The following is a 25,665-nucleotide window of genomic DNA, read 5'->3' on the forward strand; positions in this document are numbered from 1 at the left end:
TGCATTCTTAACCGATCACGTGTTGAGGTTCTGAGATCCCTTTCTGTTGGCCTTCTGACTTGGATTTCCGTGCAGCCCCATTACAACTTAAAGGAAACGGAAGGGCAAACCCAACCAGTGGCTGTGGTCGGCACGGAGTTGTCGTTTTCATTTGAGGAGCCGGTGAAGCTTTACAGAGGTTCTGGATAACCGTTTGTAAACTCAGCATTGGCCTTTGCTAAGCTCTTTTGCCTTATTAGTACCAAAGAAGGGGATGAAATAGCCTGCATTTAAAACCCAGTGGATATGTTGCTCTCACTGAGTACCCGTTAGTGTTGTGAGATTGCCTAACAGGTCCTTTTCCCAGGCCATTCAACTCCTACAGAGGAGGAGTCCCCTTTAACGTCTCGCCTAAATCAGGAAAGTGAAGAGGAAAAGCCATTACGCTGGGAAAGATCTTCAGCCCACTTCCTGTAGATAAAAGTGTCACAAGAGAGGAAAAGCTAGCAACGGCTCCTCAGAATTCTGATGTCCCATGGAGTGCCTGCTCTTCTCAGGAGGGAAAGCTCTAGAACAGGATGACTAAAAGTGATGCAATGCCTGAGGATAGAAACAACGTGACCCCCCACCCTCATGTCTCAAATTGGGATCACAGTGTCTTTACGGAGGTATCATTCTGGAAGAATAGGTAGGTTACTCAATAAAAGTGGCAGTGCCACAGAAGGCCGCTCACCGGTAACTAAAATTTCACCTCAATTAGTGTAGGACTCCCATCCCGGTCATGAAAAACCAAGCAGGGTAGGGTACTGCCCTCCAGCTAGCAGCTACCCCTGCTTCTCAAAACAGGCCTTTTTGTTTCTTGAGGTTTTGTTGCTTCCATTGAGGGAGGGCAGAGAAGGCAGTGGGCGTCATCCCCAAGGCCTTGGTGAAATCCTCGGGGGACAGGTGCTCCTAGAAGGAGAGAGGAAGCAGAGGACAAAGGTCACACTCTTCCCCAGGGTTTACTTTGATGAGTCTTATGGGTGTGGGGTGGCGATCACATGAAAAGCAAATACAGGCAAACGTCAGGAGAACCAAGAAAGAAATGGGAGGAGTCAGGTGGCATTTTGAGGTGCAAGAGATTTGATCCCTGAATTTGGAACGAGTTCAAGATGAAGTAGATTGAGCTCCTTTCTTTTGACCCTAGATCTGAAATAAGAACTTGGCTTAGCTTGGTTAAGGAATTTGCTAACTTGGGGGAACATCTTAGTTTTCCTCTCTGTAAAATGGGGGAAATTTTTTAAAGGCCAATATTTGCTTCTCTGTAATGTTTTTATGGGGATGAAAGTGACATTACATGTGAAAGGGCATATGTTTCCCTAAGAAAGTATCTTGTTCATCTGTCTCACTAAGCAGTGAACCTAAGCCAGGGGACCCTTCTTTCTGTGAGTCTGGCCCATGGAGGAAGCAGATGAGCTGCAGAAGGGAATCTACCCGGGTCTGATCTAGACCAAGTTGTCTTTACCACAGGAGGCACAGCTCTTCTGGCAGAAGCCCCTAGCCCTTGAGGGCTTGCCTTCCTGGGCCCTGACTTGCTCAGGCTCAAGTTCACCCGGCAGCCGCCCCACCCCAATGGGCAAAGTGAGCAAGCGTGTACAGCCGTGGCACTTACAAAACAGCTGGCTAATTTGAGCAGGAGACAAAACATTTGGATGACTTATCCTATATTCTCCAGTCCTATGAAGGGTCTAGAAGGTTAGCACAATTCTACCTTTTTACTCTCAGCTTGGAGATCATGACTGGGAGACACCTTTCTAGGCCTGGAGTATGTATCTTTCTCCATTAGAGGAGGAGATTGCCTGAAATGACTGTTGCTCCCAGCTGATACAATATAATAGTGGTGCTGCTTAAGGCAAGCTAAGTGCTATCAAGGCACACTCAGTGTGAGAACCCCAAATTGAAGCTGCTATAAAACAGCATCTCCCAACATCTCTGCTCCCCAGGCACCCAGAGGGGAGGGGTGGTGAGAGCAAGGTTTTTGTTTTTTGTTTTTCAATCTTAGCCCACCCTGCCACCCCAGAAGAGTGTTTTATCCACTCCTGCAGAGAGCCCTTAATTGAACCGCTTGGCAAACATCCGCAGATGGACCTCAAGCTCAGGTAGGTCTGATGTCTCAGTTCTCTAACCTGTCTTTAGATTTGCCTCCCACCCCTGGGCATTCTGTCCTCAAGGATCCTGAGAGCACTGCCCACTCCCCCAGGCAGGGAGGAAGGGAGTAAAGGTGGGCGGTTTGGACATCAGTGGATGGGGAAGAGCTGCCTACCCCAAACTGGTTTGTAGCAAACGCCGGCTCCAGGTCCCTCACAGCTGTGGATGCAGGTGCCCTCTCAGCCCCAGTCAGGCTGGCTCCACTGCTTGGTGGAGACTTCTGGACTCTGACCCCTAGGCTAGATAGCAGGAACTGCCCATCCCAGTGGCCTTGTATCTTTTCCTAGTCCTGTTCTTGGACTCTGTGGTCCTGCCAGCTGATTACTGGCCTCACCCATACCCACATCCGCCTCTCTGTGGTTTACTCACTTGCGCTCAAACACTTGGATTATCCTCTTGCTACTGCCTGCAGCCAGACCCACCACACCACTGTTCATTGTCTCTGGCTCCCCTTCCGACTTCGGAGCAGCCAGCGAGGCCTCAAGACCTCTCCTACTCTCCCCACTTGACCATGAACCTATAGCTCTCCCACAAGAATGTATGTTACTCCCATGATTAAAAACATCGGCAGCAGACAACTGAGTTTTTAAAAAGGATCTTAGATTTTGTAGACTGTGTCTACCGTGGTAGGGTTGTTTTGATGCTGTTTGTCCCACTCAAAACCTGCAATCCCTGCAGCCTCCCACTGATCACCTCGTTCAATAACACTGGCTGCCCCTCCTGTTAGAGATACTTGGTGCCACATGATGATACGAGGGTAACAGCAGGGCTCCAAAGACCTGGTTCTTGCTCTGACGTGGCTACTAAGTAGCTTTGCCAGTCACATAAGGCAAGTCACTTCCCCACTCTTCAGTTTTCTCAGGTGTAGAGCAGGCAGTGAAAATAGCAGGTTACATTTGCAGAGCGCTTTCTATGTACCAGGTGCTGGGCAAATAATAATTTGTAGTATTACTATTACAGAAAATATATTAGGATCATCCCACTATTACAGTGAGGACACGGATGGTGGGCAGATCTGGGAGAGAATGCACGGACATGGTCTCCAAGGTGAAGGGCAGGATACAAATGCTTTGGGAACAATATACTTAAACGTATATCGGGCCCAGATCGCTAACAGACTTCTTGGAGAAATCAGGCATCTCTCTTCTGTAGAGTCCTTAATTCATGTGTAAGACTTTATTATTATTATACCCAGAGTACATTTTCTCTCAATACCCCCATCAAGCTAGATTTGCCATGTCTTTTGGATCTTCCTGTAGTGGGAATAAATATTGGAAATGTATTTTTAACAAGCTCTTCTTGCCATACTCCCTCCCTGCAGGTGACAGCGCGGGCCTACAGCTGCAGCCACCAGAGGCACCGAGCGCTAGTGAGTCTCTCCCTGGCGCTCCTCTGAATTGCCTGCCCACCAAACATGCATCTGTTCGTATGTCTCACGGCGGGGGGGGGGGGGGGGGGGGGGGGGGGGGCGGAGGGGGCCTCAAATGGCATGGCTACCACCCAATTCATGCTTGTCCCCTCTAAGCTCAGTCTGACCCAGGGTTTTGTGTGGTTTTTTTTTTTTTTTATCTCGGAAAATGACACAATTCCTCCCCCCCGCCCCGCTGCCGCCGCTCTCTCACCCCCTTCATTCAGTAATTACCTAGTGTCCTTGACTTTACCTCCTAAATATTTCTCTAAACCACTTCCTTCCCTTACTTCCCCAGCCACCACCTATTGTAGACTCCCCACACACACACACTCAGTCTGCCCAGGGCTGCTGCTTCTGCACCTTCCATTCTTCACTTTTCTTTTTTAAAGGTTTTATTTTATTTTTTTAATATTTATTTTTGAAAGAGAGAGAGGGAGAGAGAGTGCGCGTGCACACATGAGTGGGGGAGGGGCAGAAAGGAGGACTGAGGATCTGAAGCAGGCTCTGAGCTGATAGCAGAGAGCCCGATGTGGGGCTTGAACTCACGAGTCACGAGATCATGGCCTGAGCCAAAGTCGGACGCTTAACCGACTGAGCCATCCAGGTGTCCCTAAAGATTTTATTTTTAAGTAATCTCTACACTCAACATGGGGCTCGAATTTACAACCCCAAGATCAAGAGTCGCATGCTCTACCAACAGAGCCAGCCAGGTGGCCCTATAGTAATCTTTCTTTTTTAAATTTTTTTGAGAATAAATCCTTTATTTTGAGAAAGAGAGAAAAAGAGAGAGAGAGAGAATTCCAAGCAGGTTCCATGCTGACATAGCACAGAACCCTATGCAGGGATCGAACTCACAAACCATCAGATCCTGACCTGAGCCGAAAACATTAGTTGTACGTATGCTTAACTGACTAAGCCACCCAGGTGCCCCTACAGTGATCTTTTAAAAGCATAAATCTAACTGCTACTCCCCTGCTTCAGCCATAATGGTTCCTGTCCACTTTTTAAAAAGACACCACAGGGGCGCCTGGGTGGCGCAGTCGGTTAAGCGTCCGACTTCAGCCAGGTCATGATCTCGCGGTCCGTGAGTTCGAGCCCCGCGTCGGGCTCTGGGCTGATGGCTCGGAGCCTGGAGCCTGGACCCTGTTTCCGATTCTGTGTCTCCCTCTCTCTCTGCCCCTCCCCCGTTCATGCTCTGTCTCTCTCTGTCCCAAAAATAAATAAAAAACGTTGAAAAAAAAAAATTAAAAAGACACCACATTCCCAGGGCACCTGGGTGGCTCAGTGGATTGAGCATCCGACTTCGGCTCAGGTCATGATCTCACAGTTCGTGAGTTCAAGCCCCACATCGGGCTCACTGCTGTCAGCCTGTCGGCACAGAGCCCACTTCAGATCCTCTGTCCCCCTCTCTCTGCCCCTCCCCCACTTGTGCTCTCCCCCCCCCCCAAAAAAAAACACACCACATTCCCTAAGGTGACGTAGCATGCACTGCTCAGTTGGGCCCTTGGCCCCCTGGCCTGCCACTCCCCAGCTCTGCACACCACAGCCACTCTGGCCACCTTGCAGTTTCACCCCCATGCTACACTTATTCCCTGCCTCTGGGCTTCATGTATGCTGTTCCCTTCTCCAGGAATAACCCATTTTGCCTGAATAATTCCTGTCCACCTTTCAGAAGGAACTCTGCTCTGACTATAACAGGTTTCCTTTGGGAATACTTTTCATGGCACCTGTACTTCACCTGTGTGGTACTTACCATCACTGAAATGAAATAACAGTGTAATCAGGGTCCTTTGAGCCCTCTCTCCCCACTGAGATGTCACCTCACATGAAGGCAGAGACCAGGTCTGCTTTTGTTCTCTGGCATCCCCCCAGCACCTAATCACTTGCAGGGCACAATCTGGGCTTCAATTAGTGTTGTCCAGCAATCGGCAAGCCGTATCTCTTCATCCTCCTCTTCCAGTCTGACCTACCTCCTTCCTACTGGGGTCCACACCCTCAGGGAGCTCCTCCACAGTCTTGTTCACCAACTGTTCCAGGGGAAAGATGGGTAGAGGCCCAACAATGAGGTTGGTGTTAGCATTGAACACATCCGGTTTGAGGCTTGTGATCTCCTAGGGAAGAAAAGGAAACCACCGGTTAATTCTGCTGGCTTGTGGCTACCTCCCAGGCTGCTTATCTCTCTGGAGTCAACATTGATTCTAGGGCACCTCCTTCCTGAAGCCTTCCATGACCCCACCACCCACACACACTCCTCATAAGAACACAACGTTTGATCGGACCCATGAGCTAAAACTTGGTGGATTGTGTCCAACCAAAGCCAATTGGTCCGAGATGATTATTTTGTTCTTTGACTTACAAACTTCTTCATGGCTTCTCATGGTGGATGCTTGAGGTCCACCTTGGACATTTATGATCCTCTTTCTCTTATCGGTTATGAAATTGTGATCAGTAAATTCACTTGGCCTTGACCTATATATGCCTTCCAACGTACACCATCAGTCCACCGAGAAGGGCTTAATGAGTGTCACGAGGTACTCAGCCTGAGGGTGGGGCCAAGGAGCCAGGTGCATTATCTGATTACCCCAGCATGCTTGTGGAATTGCTCTCATGTTCTGGATACATTTTTGCAGAGTCTGCTTGGACTCAGTTCCCCTGCAAGCCTGGGAACTTCTTGAAGAAAAGGTTTCGCTTTCAGATTTCCTTATCAACCAGGCTGACAGGCTAAATGAGTTTCTGTTAACTAACTCAGAGACTGCAGTTTGTATCTGGAGAAGGCTATCCCAGGATGACCACGGCAGAGAAATCATTCTTTCTCAAAGTGTCGTCCATGGCCTAATTGCATCAAATCACCTGGGCTCTTCGTTTAGAACCGGCAAATATTCCTGGGTCTCAACCCAATTCCACAAGCCAGAATTTTGGGCAGTGAGTGGGACTTTGGGATCTGCATTCTAATCAGCTGCCCCCGCCCCTCACTCCCAGCTCCCATCAGATTCATGTATGATCAGATGGGGGAACCATACACTAGGAAATGGAGGAGAAAAAAAACAAAACAGCCAGAGGCCTTGAAGTTAAACAGCAAGGACTTCCAGTGGGGGGGTGGGGGGGTGGGGGGGGCGTGGCGGTTCATGGTGGAAAGTAAAGCCCAGGATGCTGGTGTCCTCTCTGGAGCTTTCTCAGCTCCCGCAGGGCTGGCCATCGTCAGCCGGCCACCTGCCCCGTACTCACATCAGTAATCTGGCTCCAGTCCCTGGAGTTTCCAAGCTCCACCTTCAGGTCCTCATAGGATTTGGCGTTCTGCACAGAAAGTAAATAACAAGTTAGACCCGGTTCTCAGCAGAGGAAATGGAAGAACTTTTTCCTTCAGGAGTTGAAAGAAGGTTGGTCTAAGGCTTGGGCGTGGGAAGGGGGAAGAAGGGGCTCAGGGGCTGGAGGGGGGGGACCCTGAAAAAGGAGGCTGGATGGCGAGGATGGGCACCCAAAGGGCTGACAGTCAGAAGAGGCCCTGCTCAGCCCCACGTGGGGCTGGAGGCCACACTCAGAGGCAGTGCAAGCAGCCACATGCAGCCTTGAGAACCTGCCTACACCCTGCAGGCTCTGGGGAACATGGGGGCCCTGGAGAGCGGGGGGTGCTCCTCCCAGAGCCTGGGGGGGGGACCCTGCCACCAAAGAGCAAAGGGAGTTAGAAGGGACCTTAGCTCCACGAGGAGCCCCGTCTCCATATCCCCAGGGCCTGGCACCAAGCATGACTCACCCTACTGGAGTTACGCTGAGTGAAGGAGTGAGCCCACGTGTGAGCCTGAGAGAAGCCCCCCAGACTGGGGCGAGGGGAGGGCTGTCAGAGGTGTTGACTCAGGACACTGATAGGAATTTTAAAAGTTCTGGCATCTACCCCCTCAGCCATAAGTTTCCTCTTAAGAGTGTATCAGACACCATGTGCTCCCCCTCAGGTTCCCCTCAGGAATTTGACGGGAGACCTGACTAAAAATAAGTAGTAGACCATAAAACAGACGACCCACAAGGAATGATATGGCCATAGACCACCCCTCACACAATGGAATCGGGCCAATCAGGACTGGACAACGCAGAGTTATCCAGCCAATAAGGGTAGGACCTGAGAAGGAACAAGGGGGAAGGGAGGGGGGCTGACCAGAACCTTATAAAACAAGGACCCTCGCCTAGAGTCGGGGCATTCACTTTCGAATGTCCCCTCTCTGTAAAAGAGAGCTTTCCTACTATTCTTACTTTCTGATCTTATGCTCTCATAAACTTTTACCTGCTGCTCATAAAAAAAAAAAAAGAAAAGAAAGAAAAGAAAAAAAGAAAAGTTCTGGCATCTAAATTTGCAGCCTTGAGATTTGTTTATCCTCAAAACTAAATTCAGCCCATCAGCCACTGAAAGAATGCTTTCAAAAAATGTATTTGAGGAAATGAAGCTCTGGTTCCCTGAACTCATCTGTTTTGCCACTTTAGTGCACCCAAAGCCATTGGGCTGGCACTCTCTACTTTAGCCTTCCTCCTTCCTGCAGAAAACCTTCCATTTTGAGGACCTGCCCTCTGCTTCTATGTGTGACCAGTTCCAGAGAATCCTGTGGAAGTCTGACTCCCTGTCCCTCAGGTAAGGACCACGTGTATGACCCATTTTGCTTAGAATTCGGTGCCGGGAAGATATTTATCTGTCCTTGAGAACTGACATGTTTCATTTCACCTGGCTTACGGATCCACCAACACCGCCTCAGAGAAGTTTCTGCGATGATAGAAATGTTCTTTTTCTGTGCTGTCCGATAGGGCTACAGAGCACTTAGCTTGTGGCTAGTGAGCACCTGAATGTTTAATTTTGTTTAACTGCAGTTAAGTTTAAATAGTACGGTTCTAACCAATAATGCCCAACAGCCTTCAGCTACATTGGATCCATAAGGCAAGGCACTGAACTGAGCCTGGGTTTTTGATAGCCTTCTTCCCTCTCCCTCACCAGGGGGGTTAATGGTTTTATGCAGCCTTACTTTTCATTCTAGGCCCCCTCAGACCCCTTTACAAATATATCACTGGTCATCTATCGCAGTAAACAGAAAAGCCTGGGAGTCTGCCCTGCCCTTGTGGTGTACCACGAGCGGCCACCTGGAGGAGGATGTGAAGGGCTATAAGGATCAGGGTGGGCTGGCCACTTACACTCCACTTGAAGGGATCCCAAGCCAGGAACCAGCCTGTGAAGGTAGGGGGCTCGTATCCCTGCTTCACCACAATGATGGGGGTCTCGGGGTCACGGCCGCTGGGGTGGGTCTTGAGGTATTCCTGCACTGTGATGGCTGCGGCTTTCTTCTCGTCCTCATTGGCACGCTTCCCGATCCAGAAGAAGACCTGTGGAGAATCCAGGGTTCAGGCGGTCCTTCCCGTCCTCCCTGGCCCACAGGGCTCTGCCTCGGTTCACCCAGGCTCCGATGACCAACAGTGGCGCTAAGTGACCTTGGGCAGGCCCCGTCTGGTCTTGACTTTGCATCTGGGAAATGAAGAGGTTGGACAGATGTCCTGTACTGGGATATTCTGCCAATGTGTGACTCCCAGCCTCTCCAGAGCTATAGACATGCCACGTGGAAAAAAAAAAAAAAATTGGACTTTGGGAAAATACATCCTGCCCTGCAGCCCCATTGGGCACATTCCTCTCTACCTGCCTTGCCTCCTTCTTCCGTAGGCTCTTGTTGTTCATAATACTACTCCCAGGAAGAATCTATAAGGGAGCCTGTCCATTAAGCCACTATTTCTTGGCTTTGGAGATGGAGATGGTGGGAAGGGAGGTTCCCCAGGCCTCTGTCCTACCTGGTCCCAGACATCTAGCAGGAACACATCATCCTCATCCAAGTCATCCTGATTGAAGTCAGGGATTTCTGTGGCCAGGAAACACCCGGTCTTGTTGGAACATTCAAAGAGCCGGGGGGTGATGGCCAGGGTTTCCTCCTGCAATCTGCAGGATGGAGAGAAAATTGTGTTGCCAAGAAGAAGGTAGGGGGACAGAAGAATAGAGGGTACAGAACTCTGGCATGGAAAGCCTAACTTCTAGGAAAATACTCTTTTTTTTTCTGCTCACACATAAAGTCCCCCCTCCTCCCAAGAGTCTGAGAGTGCTCCGAGGGAGAAATCCCCACTGCCTTTCTAGGACATCCATTCCAGTGGCTCTTCTATGGGCCCACTGGGAAATTCTTTCTGCTGTCTTCCCTCCGTGCCCTCCTACGGCTACTGCAATATATGCCCTTTTGCTTCTGAACCGGGGAATGGTGGATCACGGGTATTCTTCAGGAAAACCATTTGAAAGAGTGTGTACAGCTGGGGCTTCTCAGCATCCAGGTCCTGTGTCAGCGCTAAAGGTCAGGGCTCTGGCATCGTCTTCCCAAAGGGCAAGCCTGCCCCTCTCATTGAGGTGTTTCTTATGGCTGTGAACTCCCTTTGCCACGAAGACACTCCCACCAGGCCCGAGGCACACCCACACAGACACTGCACTGCTCAAGAGGCTCTGAGGGTACGGGCTGCCCTTGACTCATCTTGTAGCCCTGGGGACCTGGTATACAGAGTCCTCAATTCATGCTTGCTGCAGGCTCTGGGCCATGGAATGGAGATGCTGGGAGGCTCTCCAACCTCAGAAGGTGAGCTAGAGGCAGAGGGACCCTGTAGTTACCTCTTGCTGCTGGCATAGGGCGCCTTTCCACCTAGGGCCATCCAGAAGTTGGCCGGCTCCTGTCCTTCCACCACCACTTGCTTGTCCGTCCGGGAGATGATGTTAGCAACCATCTTGGCCATCTCCCGCTCATCCCCGCTACAGCCCTGGGGAAAGAGGGGTCAGCTGTGTTGGGGGAGAACATCTCTAGTGTCACATTCACTGGCCCAGAGCTCCTGCATCTGAGAGGGCTCTTCTGCCTGGATCAGGACCCCATGTGCACCCCTCCTCTGTCTGACACTCCAAAGAATGGCAGAGGGGACAGGAGTCTGCACAATCCTTACAGGGCAGGAAAAGGAATCCAAGAGGCTGAGATAAATGGAGAGGCAGCGACAGGCACAGGGATAGTGAGAGAGAGCCTGGACACAAAGACAGACCAACACTGAGACAGCCAGGGGTAGCCAGAGACAAACAGAATGAGAGAGACTGACCCAGACATAGAGGCAGAAAATGTGAGGGTGGCCAGACCCAGAGCTGCAGGGGAAGGAGACCAACTAGGAAATTAACAAGTAGGACCTACTTGGCCAGAGGATCCCTGAGGCGGGGGGATCCTGAAGACCCACTTGAAGAGCGGGGGAGGCCACTAGGCCCTGCACGCACCTTCCCACACCACAGGTAGCAGCAGGACTGGGTCTTAAGGATGAAGACATCATTGGAGTTGAGGGAGCTGGCCTGGGCTGGGACCTCAAAGGCCTTGGTGTTGTCGGCTCTGTTTCCCTGGACCTGGAACAGCTGTGTGGAGGCCACCGACTCCACTTTGTTGCCTCGGGAGGTGCCTCCCTGCAGGGTATGGGGAGACAGCAGAGAGAAAGAGGTGGGAGCAACTTAGTAGAGACCATGGAAGATTCTCGAAGGGCACAGAAAATAGAGAGGAAGAGAAGCTGGGGGCGGGGGTGGCGGTTGCCCGCCCCCAGGTCCTCTGATGCACCATCACCAGAGTAGCCTTTCCAAAACGTTGCTTGGGTCATGGCACTCCGCTGCTCAGAAATCCTCAGTGGCTCCCCACTGCTTACAGACTAGAACCAGCTCCTCATCCCAGCCTTTGAAGGCCCCACATGACTCAGGCGCAAACTACCCTTCCAGACCCACTCTGCTCTCTCCAAACCCTCCCATGTAGCTCGCCAGGCTTCTCACTGTCCCATGTGGGTCCCCTCCTCTGGGCCTTTGTTTTTGCTGTGCCTCCTGCCCTACAGTTTACCTCTGCTGAGCCCTTTTGCTCCGACCCTGATGTCAAGGGCTCCTCCAAACCCCCTTTCTACCGTGAACTCCCTGCCTATCCCAGATTACTGTATTCACACTCTCCTGTGAACTCAGCTTGAGTTTCTGGCATTTAAGCACACAGGGCCTCGGGCCGTGAGTTCACTGCTCTCCTAACAGGACCATAAACAGTAATGCGCGGCCTTCTCCAGCCTTGGCCCTTTGCAGAGGGCCGCAGACTTCATAGGTGCTCAACAAACAAGAGGTGTCTATTCCGTTACGTTGGAAGGCACCAGTGCAGTTTGGACAGGCTCATCATTTGGGCGAATCTAGGCGCAAGAACTGCCTTTCTCATGTAGAGGATCCAGGGAGATGGGTGGCCAGAGAAACAGCACTTGCACATGTCACATACTCATTACGTATTCTTTTTTTTAAAATTTTTTTTTCAACGTTTTTTATTTATTTTTGGGACAGAGAGAGACAAAGCATGAACGGGGCAGGGGCAGAGAGAGAGGGAGACACAGAATCGGAAACAGGCTCCAGGCTCCGAGCCATCAGCCCAGAGCCTGACGCGGGGCTCGAACTCACGGACCGCGAGATCGTGACCTGGCTGAAGTCGGACGCTTAACCGACTGCGCCACCCAGGCGCCCCTCATTACGTATTCTTAAAGTACTGGGTGGTTGTTTCTATCGCCGGTTCCACATGGCTGATGGGGCCTCAAACAGTCCTCCCCCATGAAGACCGCCCTTCACCTCCAGGCCGGCCCCCCCCAGGTCCCCTCCCCCATCTCCTGACGCCCACCCCACCGCAAATGCGGGGACTGCCAGGTGCCTCAGGTCGGCAACCACACCTGGTAGACCACCATTCGTCCCTTGAAGATGGCCATGAGGTGTGGTGGCTCCTTGCCCATCGGGACCCGGATCTGGACCGGTTCATTGTTGTACTTCTGGTCCAGGATGACGGCTTGATAGGCAGAGGCTGCTATTTCATCCTTGCTGGCCTGGCTACCCTGGGGACGAGCACGATGGAAGGGGTGGGATGAAGTCAGCTCCAATTCTGACCCCGTCTCCGGCTGCAGCAACAACTCCATCCCTGTTTCTCACCCGGCCCCAAACCCAACTGTCCTCCCCACCAAGCCCTACCCTGGACACAGCCCAAACCCAATCTGCCCCAGACCTCTTCTGGTCTCATCCCCATACCTTATCCTTTCCCAGCAACGCCCTACCCGTAGTTCCCCTGCAACACCGGCCTTAACCCCAGACCTCCTCTCCTTCTTACTGGGGGAAACAGCATGGCTACCATACCACTACCCCCAGCACCCAAGTATCTCCCTGCTCACTCACATCTGGACACAGAAGCCCAGATGAAGGGAATGTGCTGGAAGCCATGGAAATCGGAGGCTCTGAGAACTCAGAGAAGGGGAAAGGGTTGTATATGGGGGTACTCTGTGCCACTGGGGTCTCATAGCCAAAGCAGTCCCAGGATGGAAAACGGGTGAGTTCCTCATCACCAGAGGTATTCAACTCAAGGGCGATGGCCACTTGGAAGGGGTAGAGCAGGGTGGGAACTGAGCTGGCTGTGCTCTGGGCAGGGAGGGGTGGGGCCTGACCTGCCAGATGTAGAGCACGTAGTGCTGCTTCTCGCCAATGAGGTAGGTGTAGAGCAGCAGGTAGCAGTCACCCCCGTAGAAGTGGCCCAGCCACTTGGAATCCACCGGCACCAGCTCTAGGTTCTCAATGCGCCACACCTGGGACCAGCACCAGGCCGGCGTGAGGTCCAGGACGGGCTCCGCCGCCCCCGCCACCTCCCCAGCACCCACTTTCCACCCTCACCATACCTGCACCTCCCCACTGCCATCGTCTACCATCTTCTTCTGGGCGGCCACCTGAGGCTGGATGTGCATGGACATGGCATCAAACTTCACCTGCTCCACTTTGGCTGGGGGGGGGGGGGAATCGTGACACCGGCCGTCACCAACTGAGATCCCCAGGTCCTCCCAACAACCCCGATAGCTAGAATTCTTAGATCCATTTCACAGGTGAGGAAACCAGAGAGGCCAGAGAGGTCACAGAGCTAGAGAGTGGCAGTTATAATGTGAAACCCTATCTCCCACCCCTAAGACTCCGGCTTCGCCAGGGCCTCCCAGAGGAGGCAGGAGAGGGGCAACACTTTTTCCCTCCTGCAGGTGCCTGGCACTGAGCTTGCCTTCAGCAACTATTGTCTGGTGAGAGACTGAAGCCGTCTGGTTTCCAGGGAGACTCGTCCCCATTCCAAAGGAGAGACAGGTGCTTCTCAGCTCCCCTTTTGTGACAGCTCCGAAGTTTCCCCGTGTGCCTCGTGTCCCCACCCCAGTCAGGAGCCCAGAGCCAGGGTAAAAGCGCGCACGGCAGAGGCGTGTCTGGGAAGGAGGACGGGAGGCAGGCGCAGACGCTCTTCCAGCCCCACCCTGCCTCGGGCGGGCCCTCACCCACGGAGCCCACATTGTGGATTTTGCCCAGGCCTGACGTCTGATTAGGTAGCGTCCACTTCTGGAAGAGCTGCTGAAAGACAGCTGACTCGGCCCCATCGTTCTGCACCTCCACCTGTGTGTTCGGGGGGTACTGCTTCGCTTTGATAAAGTTCTGGGAAGAGAAAGCGGTGGCTGGGTCTGTGTCCCTCTCTGAACCCCCATAGCCCTCCAATGCAAGTGACAGCCTGGCTCTAACCCCAACCAGACCCAACCACAAACCTACCCCAGGTCCCAAGCACAAACTAGAACCCAACCCCAGTCCCAGGGCTGACCCAAAGCTAAGGCCTGCTCTGGCCTCAACCCCAAAACCAAATGAGACCTCAGTTCTGACCCTGACCCCTAGCTGCCATCTCCAACCTTGAGCCCAATCCCCATTCTCACTCTGACCCCAAGCCAGCTAGGGTTATTGACTCCAACCCCAGTAATGACCCCAAACTCTGACTTAGCCCCAGCCTCCTGCTGACCCGATCCCCTCTTGTAAAAAGGTCAGCTTCCATTTCTCCCTCCTTTCTCTGAACTGAGCTTGAGGTGGGAGCTCACATCCTGAGGAGGCCCCCAGGTTGCCTGTTGGTGGGCCCCTGGTGGCAGGCAGCGACCCCCGCAGGGGGCTACAGAGCAGACCCTCAGCACCCCCAGCTGAGCTGGGCCCAGAGCTTTGGAGGCCTCTGCCTGATGGGACGCCCAGTCTGATCCCCCTTCTCTCTCCCTGCTATATCTGTTTCTCTCCTCTTCCCCCCGCCGATCCCCATGCCCACCAGTGCCTGATTCATGGCCCCCATCTTCTCCTGGGTGTTGGAGTTCTTCCCCTTCCACACATAGATCTTCAGGCCCCCCTGGTCCAGGATATAACAGTCCTACAGGTGGGAGAGAAAGACCCAGGGTGGGAGCCTGAGGGTGCGGGCGGGGCGGGGCTACAGAGTCTCAGGCACAAAACTGACTCCTTCCCTCCAGGCCAGCCCCAGGCCCCCAGCGCTTCACCTGCTTGGGGGGAGAGCAGGCTGGGTGCAGGGGGACAGGCGGTGGGGCTGGGGGTCTCCAGACCCTCTCACCTCGTGACTGAGCAGGTTTTGGGTGAGTGGCCTCGTGGCAACTTCTGTAACCACCAGCTTTCCCTCTGAGTTAGACACGCTGCAGGACGAAGGGCACAGCATAGACGAGCGGGGTTCTCACAGCTGTCACCCAGGTGCCCTGCCCCCAGGGAGCCCCCGCACCCACGAAGAGCCCAGCTGGACACTCACTGGTACAACTTGAGGGCGGCCTTGAGTGCCGGCTCCACCACCTTGTCGGGCACCGCGGCCTTCAGCTCCCTCCGCTGGCCCAGCACGTGGTTCATGATCTCCATCAGCTTCGGGGTCTCCTTCTCGTTCTCCCCGTCCACCACGCCCACGTAACTGCGCCCGCCCCGCTCCTGGTCTCGGATCCCCTTGGCCAGGTTCATGCCCTGCAGGGAGACCCCGGTGACCCATGAAGGCTGGTGGGGGACAGGGCCGTGTCCGCCACCCCACACCATGCCGGCAGCCCACCCTGCCACGGCCCCAAGGAGTGAGGTGCCTGCCTGCCTTTACCCTGGTGACCAGGGGCGGGGGGGACCAGGCTTTTAAGGTACATGTGAGGAAACCAAGTGAACCCCATGGGGAAAGCAGGTTTCTCGTTGGCAAGAGGGGGTTTGGGGTGCGTTTGAAACTTGTGATTTTCCTTCATAGTTTTGGACGAGAGCTGAGCCCTGGCTCTCATAGCACTCGGTCTTTTTGCCCCAAAGCGAGCTCACATGTGCACCCATGCACACGTGCACGCACGGCCTCACGTGTGCTCACACACACACACAGAGACAACCGTCCTCACACGGAGACACACACACCCCCAGGGTGGACAGTCCACATGTGCTCATGCAGAGACACACACGTGCACACACTTCCTCATGTGCCCACATGTGCGCGCACACTCACACACACCCTGGCTCCCCCTCCTCAGCCCAATGTCTGTGTACCTCTGGGTACCAGCATTTCAGCCCCAGGCCCCGGGCTTCTGCAGACTGCAGAGGCCGTATTTCTGTCTCCAGCCCATCTCCCTGCTGTCATCTCACGTTATCCACGACAGCCCCATGTGAAGATGCCCCAAACTGAACTTGAGCTCCTCCCCCAATCTGTTGCTCCTGGTCTTGCTCATTTCGGGCAATGGGACCCCATCTGCTCAAGCGCAACGCCCCTCTCTCCTCAGCCCCATCGCCACCCACATAATGTGTGTGGATCCCCCCTTCCTGTCCAAGGGGCCAGGGTGCCTCCTCCCATCCTCACCCAGATGGCCACAGGGCGCCCTGCGTCCCCGCAGCCCCCACACCCCTTCTCCACTCAGAAGTCAGAATGACCTTCGGTGGCCTCCTGGGCACCGAGAACAAAACCCGAGCCTCTTACTCAGCCTTCTGGCCGTGTAACATGCCCTGCGAGCGAGGCTTTCTCCAAGGTCTCTGTTCTCCAAACTCCCTGTAATCCCCATCTTGTGCTCTGGCTCTGCTGGCAGACCCCTAACCAGCCACTTTCTTCCGGCCCCACCCCACCTCCTCTCAGAAGTCTTTCCAGAACCCCCACCGCCACTCCCACCCCTCACCTCTCAATTACCCTCTTCCTGTCAGTCTCCCCCACTTGACGGCCAGACCCACGGAGGTGCTCTGCCCATTTCCTTCACCACTGGCTCCCTGACGTTTGGCACAGGGTCTACCGCACAGCAGGGATGTAGTAAACCTCAGTGGATCAGCCATGAGAACACACACACCCATATCCCAACATGCATGCCTCTCCACATACACAAGGAGACTCAGATCTACCTTCCAACACACCGTCCAGGGCAGTCAGCTGAGACCTGGAGACTGGGCTGGTTGCGGGGGGGGGGGGGGGGGGGGGGCGGGCGGTACTGGCGACAGAGGTCTGGCGAGTTCAATTGGTAGGAGAGGGGCAGGTGTGCAGGGGCAGGTGAGGGCAGGGTGGGATGGGGAGTGGGGCGGTGCATGGGCAGGGCTTACCTTGAGTCTTTCCATGCAGTTACTCTCCGGCCCGTTCCACTGGATGATAAGCTTTCCCAGGTCCAGGAGAAAAACATCCCCACGGTTGAAACTCTTCCAAGACACCTCCACCTGGAGCGCCAGAGGGCAGGTGTGGCCTCTACTCAGATACTTTCCACAGTCCATCATGTCTTCCCCGCCTCACCCCTCCTGGGCCTCTGCCCGGCACCCAGGGGCAGAGGGGGGGAGCAGGTAGGGAGGACAGGAGGCCACATGCCAGGGCCCTGGCTGATGCCCACCTCTCCGGCCACCACGTTCCTCTTGCCCTTGACATGCAGCAGCCGCTGGACCTGGTAGGAGTTGGTCTCTACTTGCTTCATGCCAGAAGCCACGCCTCCCTTCTGGATCCTGAGAAGAGAGGAAGCTGACCCAAGGGAGTGGGCTGGGAGGTGTGACAGAGCCCGGGTGCCCGCTGCCACTGGGGCCACCTGAGGGCTGTGCCTGGGACTAGGCTGAGGTGCGCGAGGTATCTCAGGAGCCCACAGTTTGCACCCTAGATGCCTCACTCACTGCCTCCCTGCCCTGCTGAGAGGTCCACTAAGACGGGTGCGTGGTAATGTGGAAATGTGGAAGGACAGAACGGGACTCCGAGGATGGGGACCACAGTGGAGGGGAAGAGGAGAGAGGCTGTGGACTGAATTGTGTCCTCTCCCAAACTCATGTATGGAAGCCTTAACCCCACTGTGATGGTATTTGGAGAGGGGCCTTTGAGAGGTAGTAGATTTTGATACAGTTTAATTTTGTTTAATGCTTATTTTTGAGAGAGAGAGAGAGAGGGAGGGAGAGCACAAGTGGGGGAGGGGCAGAGAGAGAGGGAGACACAGAATCCAAAGCAGGCTCCAGGCTCTGAGCTGTCAGCACAGAACCTGTTAGAGGGCTCAAACCCATGAGCCATGATATCATGACCTGAGCTGAAGTCAGAGGCTTAACGGACTGAGCCACCCAGACGCCCCATGATACAGTTTAGATGAGGTTCTGAGGGTGGGGCCCCCGTGATGAGGTTGGTGTCCTCATAGGAAGAGACACCAGAGAGCTTGCTCACTCTCTTCACCATGCGAGGACATAGTGAGGAGGTGGCTGTCTGCAAGCCAGGAAGTGGGCTCTCACCAGCAACCAAATTAGCTGGCACCTTGATCTTAGACTTCCCAACCTCCAGAACTGTGAGAACATTAATTTCTGTTGTTTAAGCTACTCACTCTACGGTATTTTGTTAGGGCAGCCCAAGGACACTAAGACAGGAGAGGTGGCAGCTCAAATGCCAAAGGGCTGGACTGTTGCTAGAAGTGTAGGAAGAAGAGGAACAAGACCAAAGGGAGGGGTGGGGACTGTGGCTAACCGGAGAGCTTCTGGCCTATCCTACTGGTCAGTAGCAACATGGCTCTTGACCGTGTTTCCATGGGAAAAGCCCAAAGGCCAGAGCTTCAGACTTTTCAAGAAAAGCTAGATACCTGGGTTTTCAGTGGGAAAGTCCTGCTTTAGAGAATGGAGGAGCAGTTATTTGCCCGTTGGCCAGAGGGAAGACTTGACCGTGAGGCCCTGGAAGGCCTCCTTTGGCACTGAGCTCTCCAGGACATTCAAACAGGGGTTGATTTACGAAAATTCATGGTGCACCTAATTGCCAAACGGCCCCTAGGGCAGCCAAAGACACTCAGAGGGATGAAGACCAAGGACAGGGCAGCAGCAGAAACGGGGGTGGGGAAGTGGAAAGAACGAAAATCACCAAAAGCCCATGGTGGGTCCCCCTCACAAGCTCCCCGACAGCCTCAGGCTCCCTCCCCAGCCCAGGCCCCACTCCCCGCCAGCAGTGCACCCCTCCATACACGAGGCCCTGCTTGAAGTAGCCTCGGAAGGCCTCACTCTCGTTGCCCTGGATCTCGCGGTGCTGGACGGCCCGGCCCTTGAGGAAGTCGTCCATCTGTGTGGTGTAGATGGCAGCCGCCCCTTGCTCGTCCTGGGACGAGGCCAGGCCGATCCAGTAGTGGATGTCATAGGACAGACTGCTGCCCGTCTTGTGGATCTAGGGAGAGGGGAGGTGCGGTGTGCCCGAGGCCCTGGGCTCCCACAGCCCTCTCCCCGCCTCCCTGCTTTGCATGGTCTGTCACACACAAGAGGCCTGGGCCACAGGTGAGCTTGGTATCCAGGAAGCGCACGGCACTGGTGGTCAGGAACCGTGAGTAATGGCCCCAGCTCTGCCACAGACTCGCTGAGACATCGGGCGAGTGGCTTTCCCTCTGGGTCTTGGAAATAAGTGGGTTGCACATAGCAGCATCGTCCCAAGTGATGTGTATGGACCATCACAGGTCTATGAGGTGATGAACTGGGGTGTACAAATGTACATAGGAAATGATTATGTAAAAACTGTATAGCTACTTTCTGCTTTTGACATGGGACACCGCTTTCCACTTATGGTACTGATGTAGAGTTATGTTTTTAGTCAATAGATTTAAATTTCAAAAGCGAGTCAGTGTAAGTAAAGATAAAAATGCATTAATCGTACAGGATGTGGCAAAAACCAAGGAGGCAACATGAAGGGGACTGTGGATTCCGGAAATGTGCACCTGAGGTCGGGTGACATCCCGTTGGCTCAGAGCGTCCCCAAGACTGTACATTCAAAGACGTTCACCTAGGAGCTCAGTGACCAAGGGCAGGGAGAGCCTCTTATATCTCTGACCCTGCAGAGCTACCAAAGGCTGGGCACCTGGGCCCACCCAGTGAATACTGTCTAGGGGTGAAGCCCAGCCTCAGGTTTCCTCCCTAATGCCACAGTGGGCTTTGCTGTCTGCTCGGGCCCCTCTGGCACCCGCCCGCACTCACAGCCAGGACTATGTAGCAGTCACCATCGAAGAAGCTGCCGAAGGTGCTGGAAGGAACAGGCACCATCTTCATGGCCTAGGGAGAGGAAGGAGCTCAGAAGGGCTGCCCCGGACCACCCAGAACCCCCAGCTGCCCCGCCTCCCTTGACCCCAGGGAGAGCTGGGAGAGGCGAAGAACCAGCAGGAGGAGGGCCTGAGGAAGTGGACCAGAAGAAGGGATGTGACCATAGGAGGAGGAATAGGAGCAGGAGGAGGGTGGCCTTGGGGACAGGCCGCAGGGGCTCGCACATCAGAGGGCAGGATTTGAGGACAGAGTAATCTCAGGCTCCCTCCTTCCCTCCCTCCATCCCAGCCTGCAGGCCCCCCGCCCCCCTTGCCCACACACACACCCAGGCAGGCCTCACCTCGATCCTCCATATCTGCACCCCTGGGGTGGTGATGTTGAGGGAGCCTTTGACTTGGGCGCTCAGTGTGGTCATGGTGAGGAACCTAGGGGAGGGAGACGCGGGAACAAGGGTTGAGGAGCTGGGAGCGCCCTGGGTTTCAGGAGCTGCCCTTCCAGCACAGCCCCAGAGAGCTCCCAACACCACCAGGAGGCCAGGGCTCAGGAACTTGGGGAGGGGAGGGGTTGGCGCTCCACCCTGGGCCCTGATTGGCCAAGGGCCCAGCGTCCAGTCTTCCCACCCAACTCTGATCTTGTCACTCTCTTGCTCAAACCCCTACCCTGACTCCCTATTACCTCCTGAATAAAGCCCTCACTCTTTAGCTTTCCATTCAAGGCCCTTTATTTAGCCCCAAACAATTTTTCTTTTTAAGAATTTTTTTTATCAAAGCCATGCTGACTGGAAAAAACTCATACGGACTTAAAAAAAAAAAAAAAAGGAAAGCAGAGGCACCTGGGTGACTCAGTCAGTTGAGCGTCTAGTTCTTGATTTCAGCTTAGGTCATGATCCCAGAGTCTTGGGATCAATCTCCATGTTGGGCTCCACGCTCAGCAGAGAGCCTGCTTAACATTCACTCTCTCTCCCTCTGCCCTCTCTCCCCTGCTTGTGCTCTCTCTCTAAACTAAAAATTAAAAAAAATTTTTTAACGTTTATTTTTATTCTTGAGATTGAGAACATGAGCTGGGGAGGTGCAGAAAGAGAGGGAGACAGAGGATCCAAAGCAGGCTCTGAGCTGACAGCAGAGAGCCCAATGTGGGCTCACGAACTGACCTGAGCTGAACCCGAGTTTAACTGACTGAGCCACCAGGGTGCCCCCAATTTAAAAAAATTTTTTTAAAAGGAAAGCAAAGAATAAATGAGGGCCCAAAAGGGTATGTACCCCAAGAAAAAACAGGTGTTCAAACAAAAACTGGAACTTGAAATTCATAGCAGCTCTACTCACAATAACCAAAAGGTACAAACAGTCCAAATGTCCATCAACAAAAGGCGGTCTATATCCCCACAATGGAATATTATTCCGCCATGAAAAGGAATGAAAGGCTAATACACATTGCAACACAAATGACCCTTGAATACATTACGCTTGGTGAAAGGAACCACACACAAAAGGCCATGTATTGATGAGTCCATTTTTATGAACCATCCAGAACCGGCCAATCCATACACATAGCAAGTGGAGCAGTGGTTGTCAGGGGCTGGAGGGAAGGGTAACGGGGGATGCCTACTAGAGTTTCCATCTGGATGATGAAAGAATTCTGGAACTAGACCATGGTGATGGCTGGACAATGTTGTGAATGTACTGAATGCCACTGACTTGTATAAAGTGGTTAAAATGGTAAATCTTATGTGTATTTTACCACAATAGAAAAAGTCTGTGCAGCGGCTTCCTGTTCCTTCCTGGCTGCCCCCAAACACCCCTCAGTCACTGTTCTGGTGGCGCCCAAGGAGATCCTACAAGGAGAGGGACCATGTTTGTTGGTTCAGTACTAAATCCCTAGCGTCTAAAACCATGTGGGCATTTTGCTGAGTGAATGGATGGATGGATGGATGGATGGATGGATGGATGAGTAAGTGAATGACAGAGTGAACTCTCCAGTGTGAACCAGGCTCCAGCCACCGAACTGAAAGAAACCTCCCCTTGCCAAGCTTCTTTTATGGTATCTTTTATGGCTCTTTCCATTTTCACCCGTAGCTCTGTTCTCCACTCCAGCTGCTCATCAGAATCACCTAGGGAGCTTTTAAATGATACCAATGCTTTGCTGCTCCTCAGGTCTATCCCCAGGGATTCTGATTTAATTAGGCTGGGTGCAGGCCCAGGCATGGGTACTTCATTTTCTGACTTTTGGGAGCACAGCATGGGTGCTTTTGAAACTTCCCAGAGATTCTGATATGAGTGAGGGCAGAGAACGGCTTGCCTCCAGTGATTCTCATCCCTGGTTTCCTGCCTCTCCCTATCAGGCTGGAGGCCACCCCCATTCCCCACTGAGCCTACCACCCAGCCTGGCACAGATTTGCCCTCCAGGAATGCTCCTTGAACTGATGAACAATAAATGAAAGGTCGTGTGGCTTAGAGGGTCAGGCCTCACAAGCTGTCAACCTGAAACCTCGCTATCTAATCTCTCATGGCACCTTGACTCTGAATCACCTCTTGGAACAATGACCTGGCATTTTACTGTTGGGAAACTCCCTCTTCTGAGTCCTGAGAGGTGACCTCTCTCCCGGGCATTCTGGAGTTTGGGGCAAGGTCTCCCTGCCCAGCCTCTGATTAGCGGCCCTTCTGGCAGATCATGGCTATGTCGGGTCACCTTCCATGTGCCTTTAGGAGCCCCTTGTGCCTGGGCCCTGTCTGATGCCCTGTTGGCCATGGCCCCTTCGTGAGATATTTCTCAACCCACAGAGACCCCAGGGCTCCCAGGACACCTGGGTCAGTAGGACCAGTTTTGGTACAAAGGAGAAAAATGTTTTCTGTGTTATTTCATTTGCCACCTTGGCCTACATCTTCCTTTCTCTGAGACAGACTCTTTGACACCCACTAGCTGTATGAACATGAGCCCTGTTTCTTCATCTATGATGTGGGAGGCGGTCAATTAGATGACCTCTAGGGACAGGCTCTGATTTTTAGGGGTGAACAGCAAGAGGATGGAGGGTAGACAGGAAGAGACACTTCCTGCCCATCAGATGAGTGGACATTTGGGGGAGCAGGGACTTGAAAAGGCCAGCATGCTCCTCCCCCTAGATTTGGAACTTCCAGCAGCCTGAACTGGGGAAGGGGAACCTCCACTGGGCCAGGGATCGGGGGAAAGGGGATGGCCCTGAGAGGTGTACTCATACCGCAAGGGTATCCCCACAGATACTGCCCTGCTCCTGCTCCTATCCATGTTGGTCAGAGCAGATGCCTCTGCCCCCCCGCCCCAACCCTGGTGGGCTCTCCCCAGAGAGGCTGTCTCTCCCTTCCTGGTGGGAGGGATGTGGGCTCCTCACTACCCACGACACGCACAGCATGGCCCCAGGTCTGGATGTGTGCCTCCTTCTCCCTCAACTTGAGTTCTCTGGCTGCCCCCCTCACTCCTGATCCCCAGTATTCTCTGCCCCCAATTTGAGGAAGGGCACCACTACTCCCAGACCCCAGATACGGCTATGTGTGCGACACCCTGGACCCCTCCCTCTCCTGCCCCTCTGTTCCACCAGAATCTCTCTCCTATCTGCCCCCTGCCACACCCCCCTCCCTCTCTGTTCACAGCTGCCTTCTAGTGATGCCCTGCCCCCCAGGCGCCTTCTCCCCCTCCCCACCATGTCCTTGCACTCCTGTTCTTCCCTTTACCCAATGGCCTCCCCACCTGTCTTCACAAGGCTCACACTTAGATGCTCCTCTAGACTCAGTTTAGGTCTCATTTCTTCCAGGAGACCTTCCCAGAATCCTCAGGCTAGATGAGGCCCTTCCTCGAGGGCACCAGAGCATCCTGGACCTGTGCCTCTCTTGGCGCCCTGACCACATGGCAATGAAAGGATCTGTTTATAAATCCCAGGTCTCCGAGGTCAAAGACCTAGACAGTTGGTCTGCGTAGCCCCCATAGTAGATGCTCAATAAATATTCATAAAACTTAAAGACGAAATTGTAGGATGGAAGGGGTGGACCATGTTGGAGCCCTGGCAGGAGTTAGGGCTCCTGCTCCATCCAGGTCCCACCTTTCATTTTCTAATTGCTGTCCTGTCCTCAGGGTTCCAGCTCCAGAGAGCTGCAGGGTGCTGTCATCCCGGCTCTCAGTCCCCAGTCATGCGGGTCTGAGCTGGACAGGGGTATGGCCGTTCCTGAAACCCAGGACACCCTCCTGCTTCCCCAGGCCCATGAGAGCAGGGAGAGAGGACACAACCCAGCATCCCATCCTACAGACTCTGTCTCTTGAAGCCCTGAGAATGTCTTTGCAGGCTTTGTGGGAAGAGGTGGTCAGTACATCCCAAAACCCTGGTCTGGACTTGGCTCCCACTTCTTTTCCTCCCCATTTCAGCTGAATGGGGCCACAGTGGCTGGTAAGGCCAGAGGACTGGACCTGGGGACAGAAGGGCATGCTAGGGTGGCCAGGGAGCATGGACTGGGGCCAAAAGGGCCCTGCCTCACCAGCCCCCTGCCTCTCTCTGCCTTTGCCCATTCAATTCCTGATGGCTGTTGCTCACACCCTAGGATCCAGGAGCCCCGAGGCCCCAGGAGTGTCAGGGGGAATGACCGCACAAAGAAAGAAACCATTTCATATGAGGAACAAATATGCAAAGAGATGGGGTGAGGTGCAGGAAGGGGGTGGCAGAATGAGATTAGAGCGACCAGCTAGTCCCAGTTTGCCCAGGAGTATCCAAGTTTTAAATCTAAAAGCCCAGTGTCTCCAGAATCTCCCCATTGAGGGCAATCCGGGATGGTTGACACTTGAAGTCAGGTGGGTGCTAACGGCAGGTGCGAGTCTGAAAGAGCAGCTGCCTGGAGTGGAGCCTGTACAGTTCTTTCCTTGGAGGCCCAGGAAGCCACACTGGGCTCCCTGCTCTTTCCAGACGCTCCAGAGTGCCAAGCCTCTCCCTCACGTCCGCTCCAAGGTGCTACAGGAAGCCCCAGGCTGCCAGCAAGAAGCAGGGGCCCTTGTCCCGTCCTCTCCTGCACCTACCGTCCTGTCCGAGTGTGTCCGTCTGGTGTGTCCGGCAGGGTTGCCTTACCTGTCTGGGGGAGGCAGCTGCCACCTGGGAGGTCTCAGGGAGTTGTGGCAAGCTGGCTGCAGGAGAGCGACCTTTGTCCCCACCGCCCCCCCCCCCCTTAGGAACTGCCTTCACCATATAAGGGAAGATAGGGCCCCAGAGAGAGTGAGAATGGGTGAGGGGGTGGGGACGCAGGTGCCCGCCAGGGACGCTGGTCCCTGGGAGCCAGCGGAGCCAGCGACAGCCTGACAGCAGGAGCCAATGTGCCCCACCCCTGACACCCAGTGAGCACACTCCCAGGGATAGGGTACGTTTCTGCCCAAGGCCCAAGCCTTCACTGCAGGTGGACAGCACCAGCCAGGAAAGGCAGGGGAGCCTGGACCCTTCCTCCCACCAACCCAGACGACGAGTCTCAGCTGTCCTCCCTCCTTCCCCGGGAGAATGGCTCACAGTGCAGTGGGGCGGGGGGGGGGGGGTTCACACTTGCGGCCCCTCCTGGACTGATGGGCACCCTGGCACCCCTAGAGGTCTCTTTCACTGGGCATGACACTTCTTAGAGGGGGCACAGGTGCTCTCCCTATCTGCCCCCCCCCCCCGCCCTGTTTCAAGGGCACTGGCTCCACCTGGACTTTTTATTAGCTGCCATAAACCAGTGCCTTTGGACTCTGCTCTGCCACTTTCTCCCAAATG

At 54.0% G+C, this 25,665-nt stretch overlaps 1 protein-coding gene and 1 long non-coding RNA gene across 3 annotated transcripts; one reads left to right on the forward strand and one right to left on the reverse strand.

The window, feature by feature from the left end:
- Window positions 1-64: 64 nt before the first annotated feature.
- Window positions 65-25,099, reverse strand: VIL1 (villin 1). 2 transcript variants are annotated; one of them, XM_058704982.1, is made up of 20 exons: window positions 24,997-25,099; window positions 20,260-20,344; window positions 19,857-19,931; window positions 18,863-19,059; window positions 17,282-17,390; window positions 17,004-17,114; window positions 15,226-15,428; window positions 15,037-15,115; window positions 14,743-14,841; window positions 13,946-14,099; window positions 13,316-13,416; window positions 13,088-13,225; window positions 12,329-12,487; window positions 10,881-11,060; window positions 10,242-10,387; window positions 9,389-9,533; window positions 8,744-8,932; window positions 6,803-6,871; window positions 5,548-5,688; window positions 65-930 (listed from the first exon to the last, which is right to left on the reverse strand). In XM_058704982.1, the coding sequence occupies exons 2-20, from the start codon at window positions 20,332-20,334 to the stop codon at window positions 817-819; spliced, it is 2,484 nt and encodes an 827-aa protein (XP_058560965.1). In that variant the 5' UTR covers window positions 20,335-20,344; window positions 24,997-25,099; the 3' UTR covers window positions 65-816. The 2 variants fall into 2 exon arrangements, with proteins under 2 accessions (XP_058560965.1, XP_058560975.1); XM_058704992.1 differs by lacking the exon at window positions 24,997-25,099 and adding an exon at window positions 24,948-24,972.
- LOC131498129 (uncharacterized) lies at window positions 7,730-14,116 on the forward strand. Its single transcript, XR_009255299.1, has 2 exons — window positions 7,730-8,192; window positions 13,664-14,116. It is a non-coding gene; the product is annotated as an uncharacterized LOC131498129 (long non-coding RNA).
- Window positions 25,100-25,665: the final 566 nt, after the last annotated feature.

This window comes from Neofelis nebulosa, chromosome 2 (assembly GCF_028018385.1).
Source record: "Neofelis nebulosa isolate mNeoNeb1 chromosome 2, mNeoNeb1.pri, whole genome shotgun sequence".
Classification (NCBI taxonomy): Eukaryota; Metazoa; Chordata; class Mammalia; order Carnivora; family Felidae; genus Neofelis; species Neofelis nebulosa.

What these genes read in the sequence shown, in the direction of transcription:
- VIL1 (XM_058704982.1), bottom strand. Translation starts at nt 20,334, where the DNA reads ATGACCACACTGAGCGCCCAAGTCAAAGGCTCCCTCAACATCACCACC. An exon ending in TACTTCAAGCAGGGCCTCGT is followed by an intron (nt 17,391 to 18,862) that starts GTATGGAGGGGT and finishes CTCTCTTCTCAG; the next exon opens with GATCCAGAAGGGAGGCGTGG. An exon ending in GGGCCATGAATCAGGCACTG is followed by an intron (nt 14,100 to 14,742) that starts GTGGGCATGGGG and finishes TTCTCTTCCCAG; the next exon opens with AACTTTATCAAAGCGAAGCA.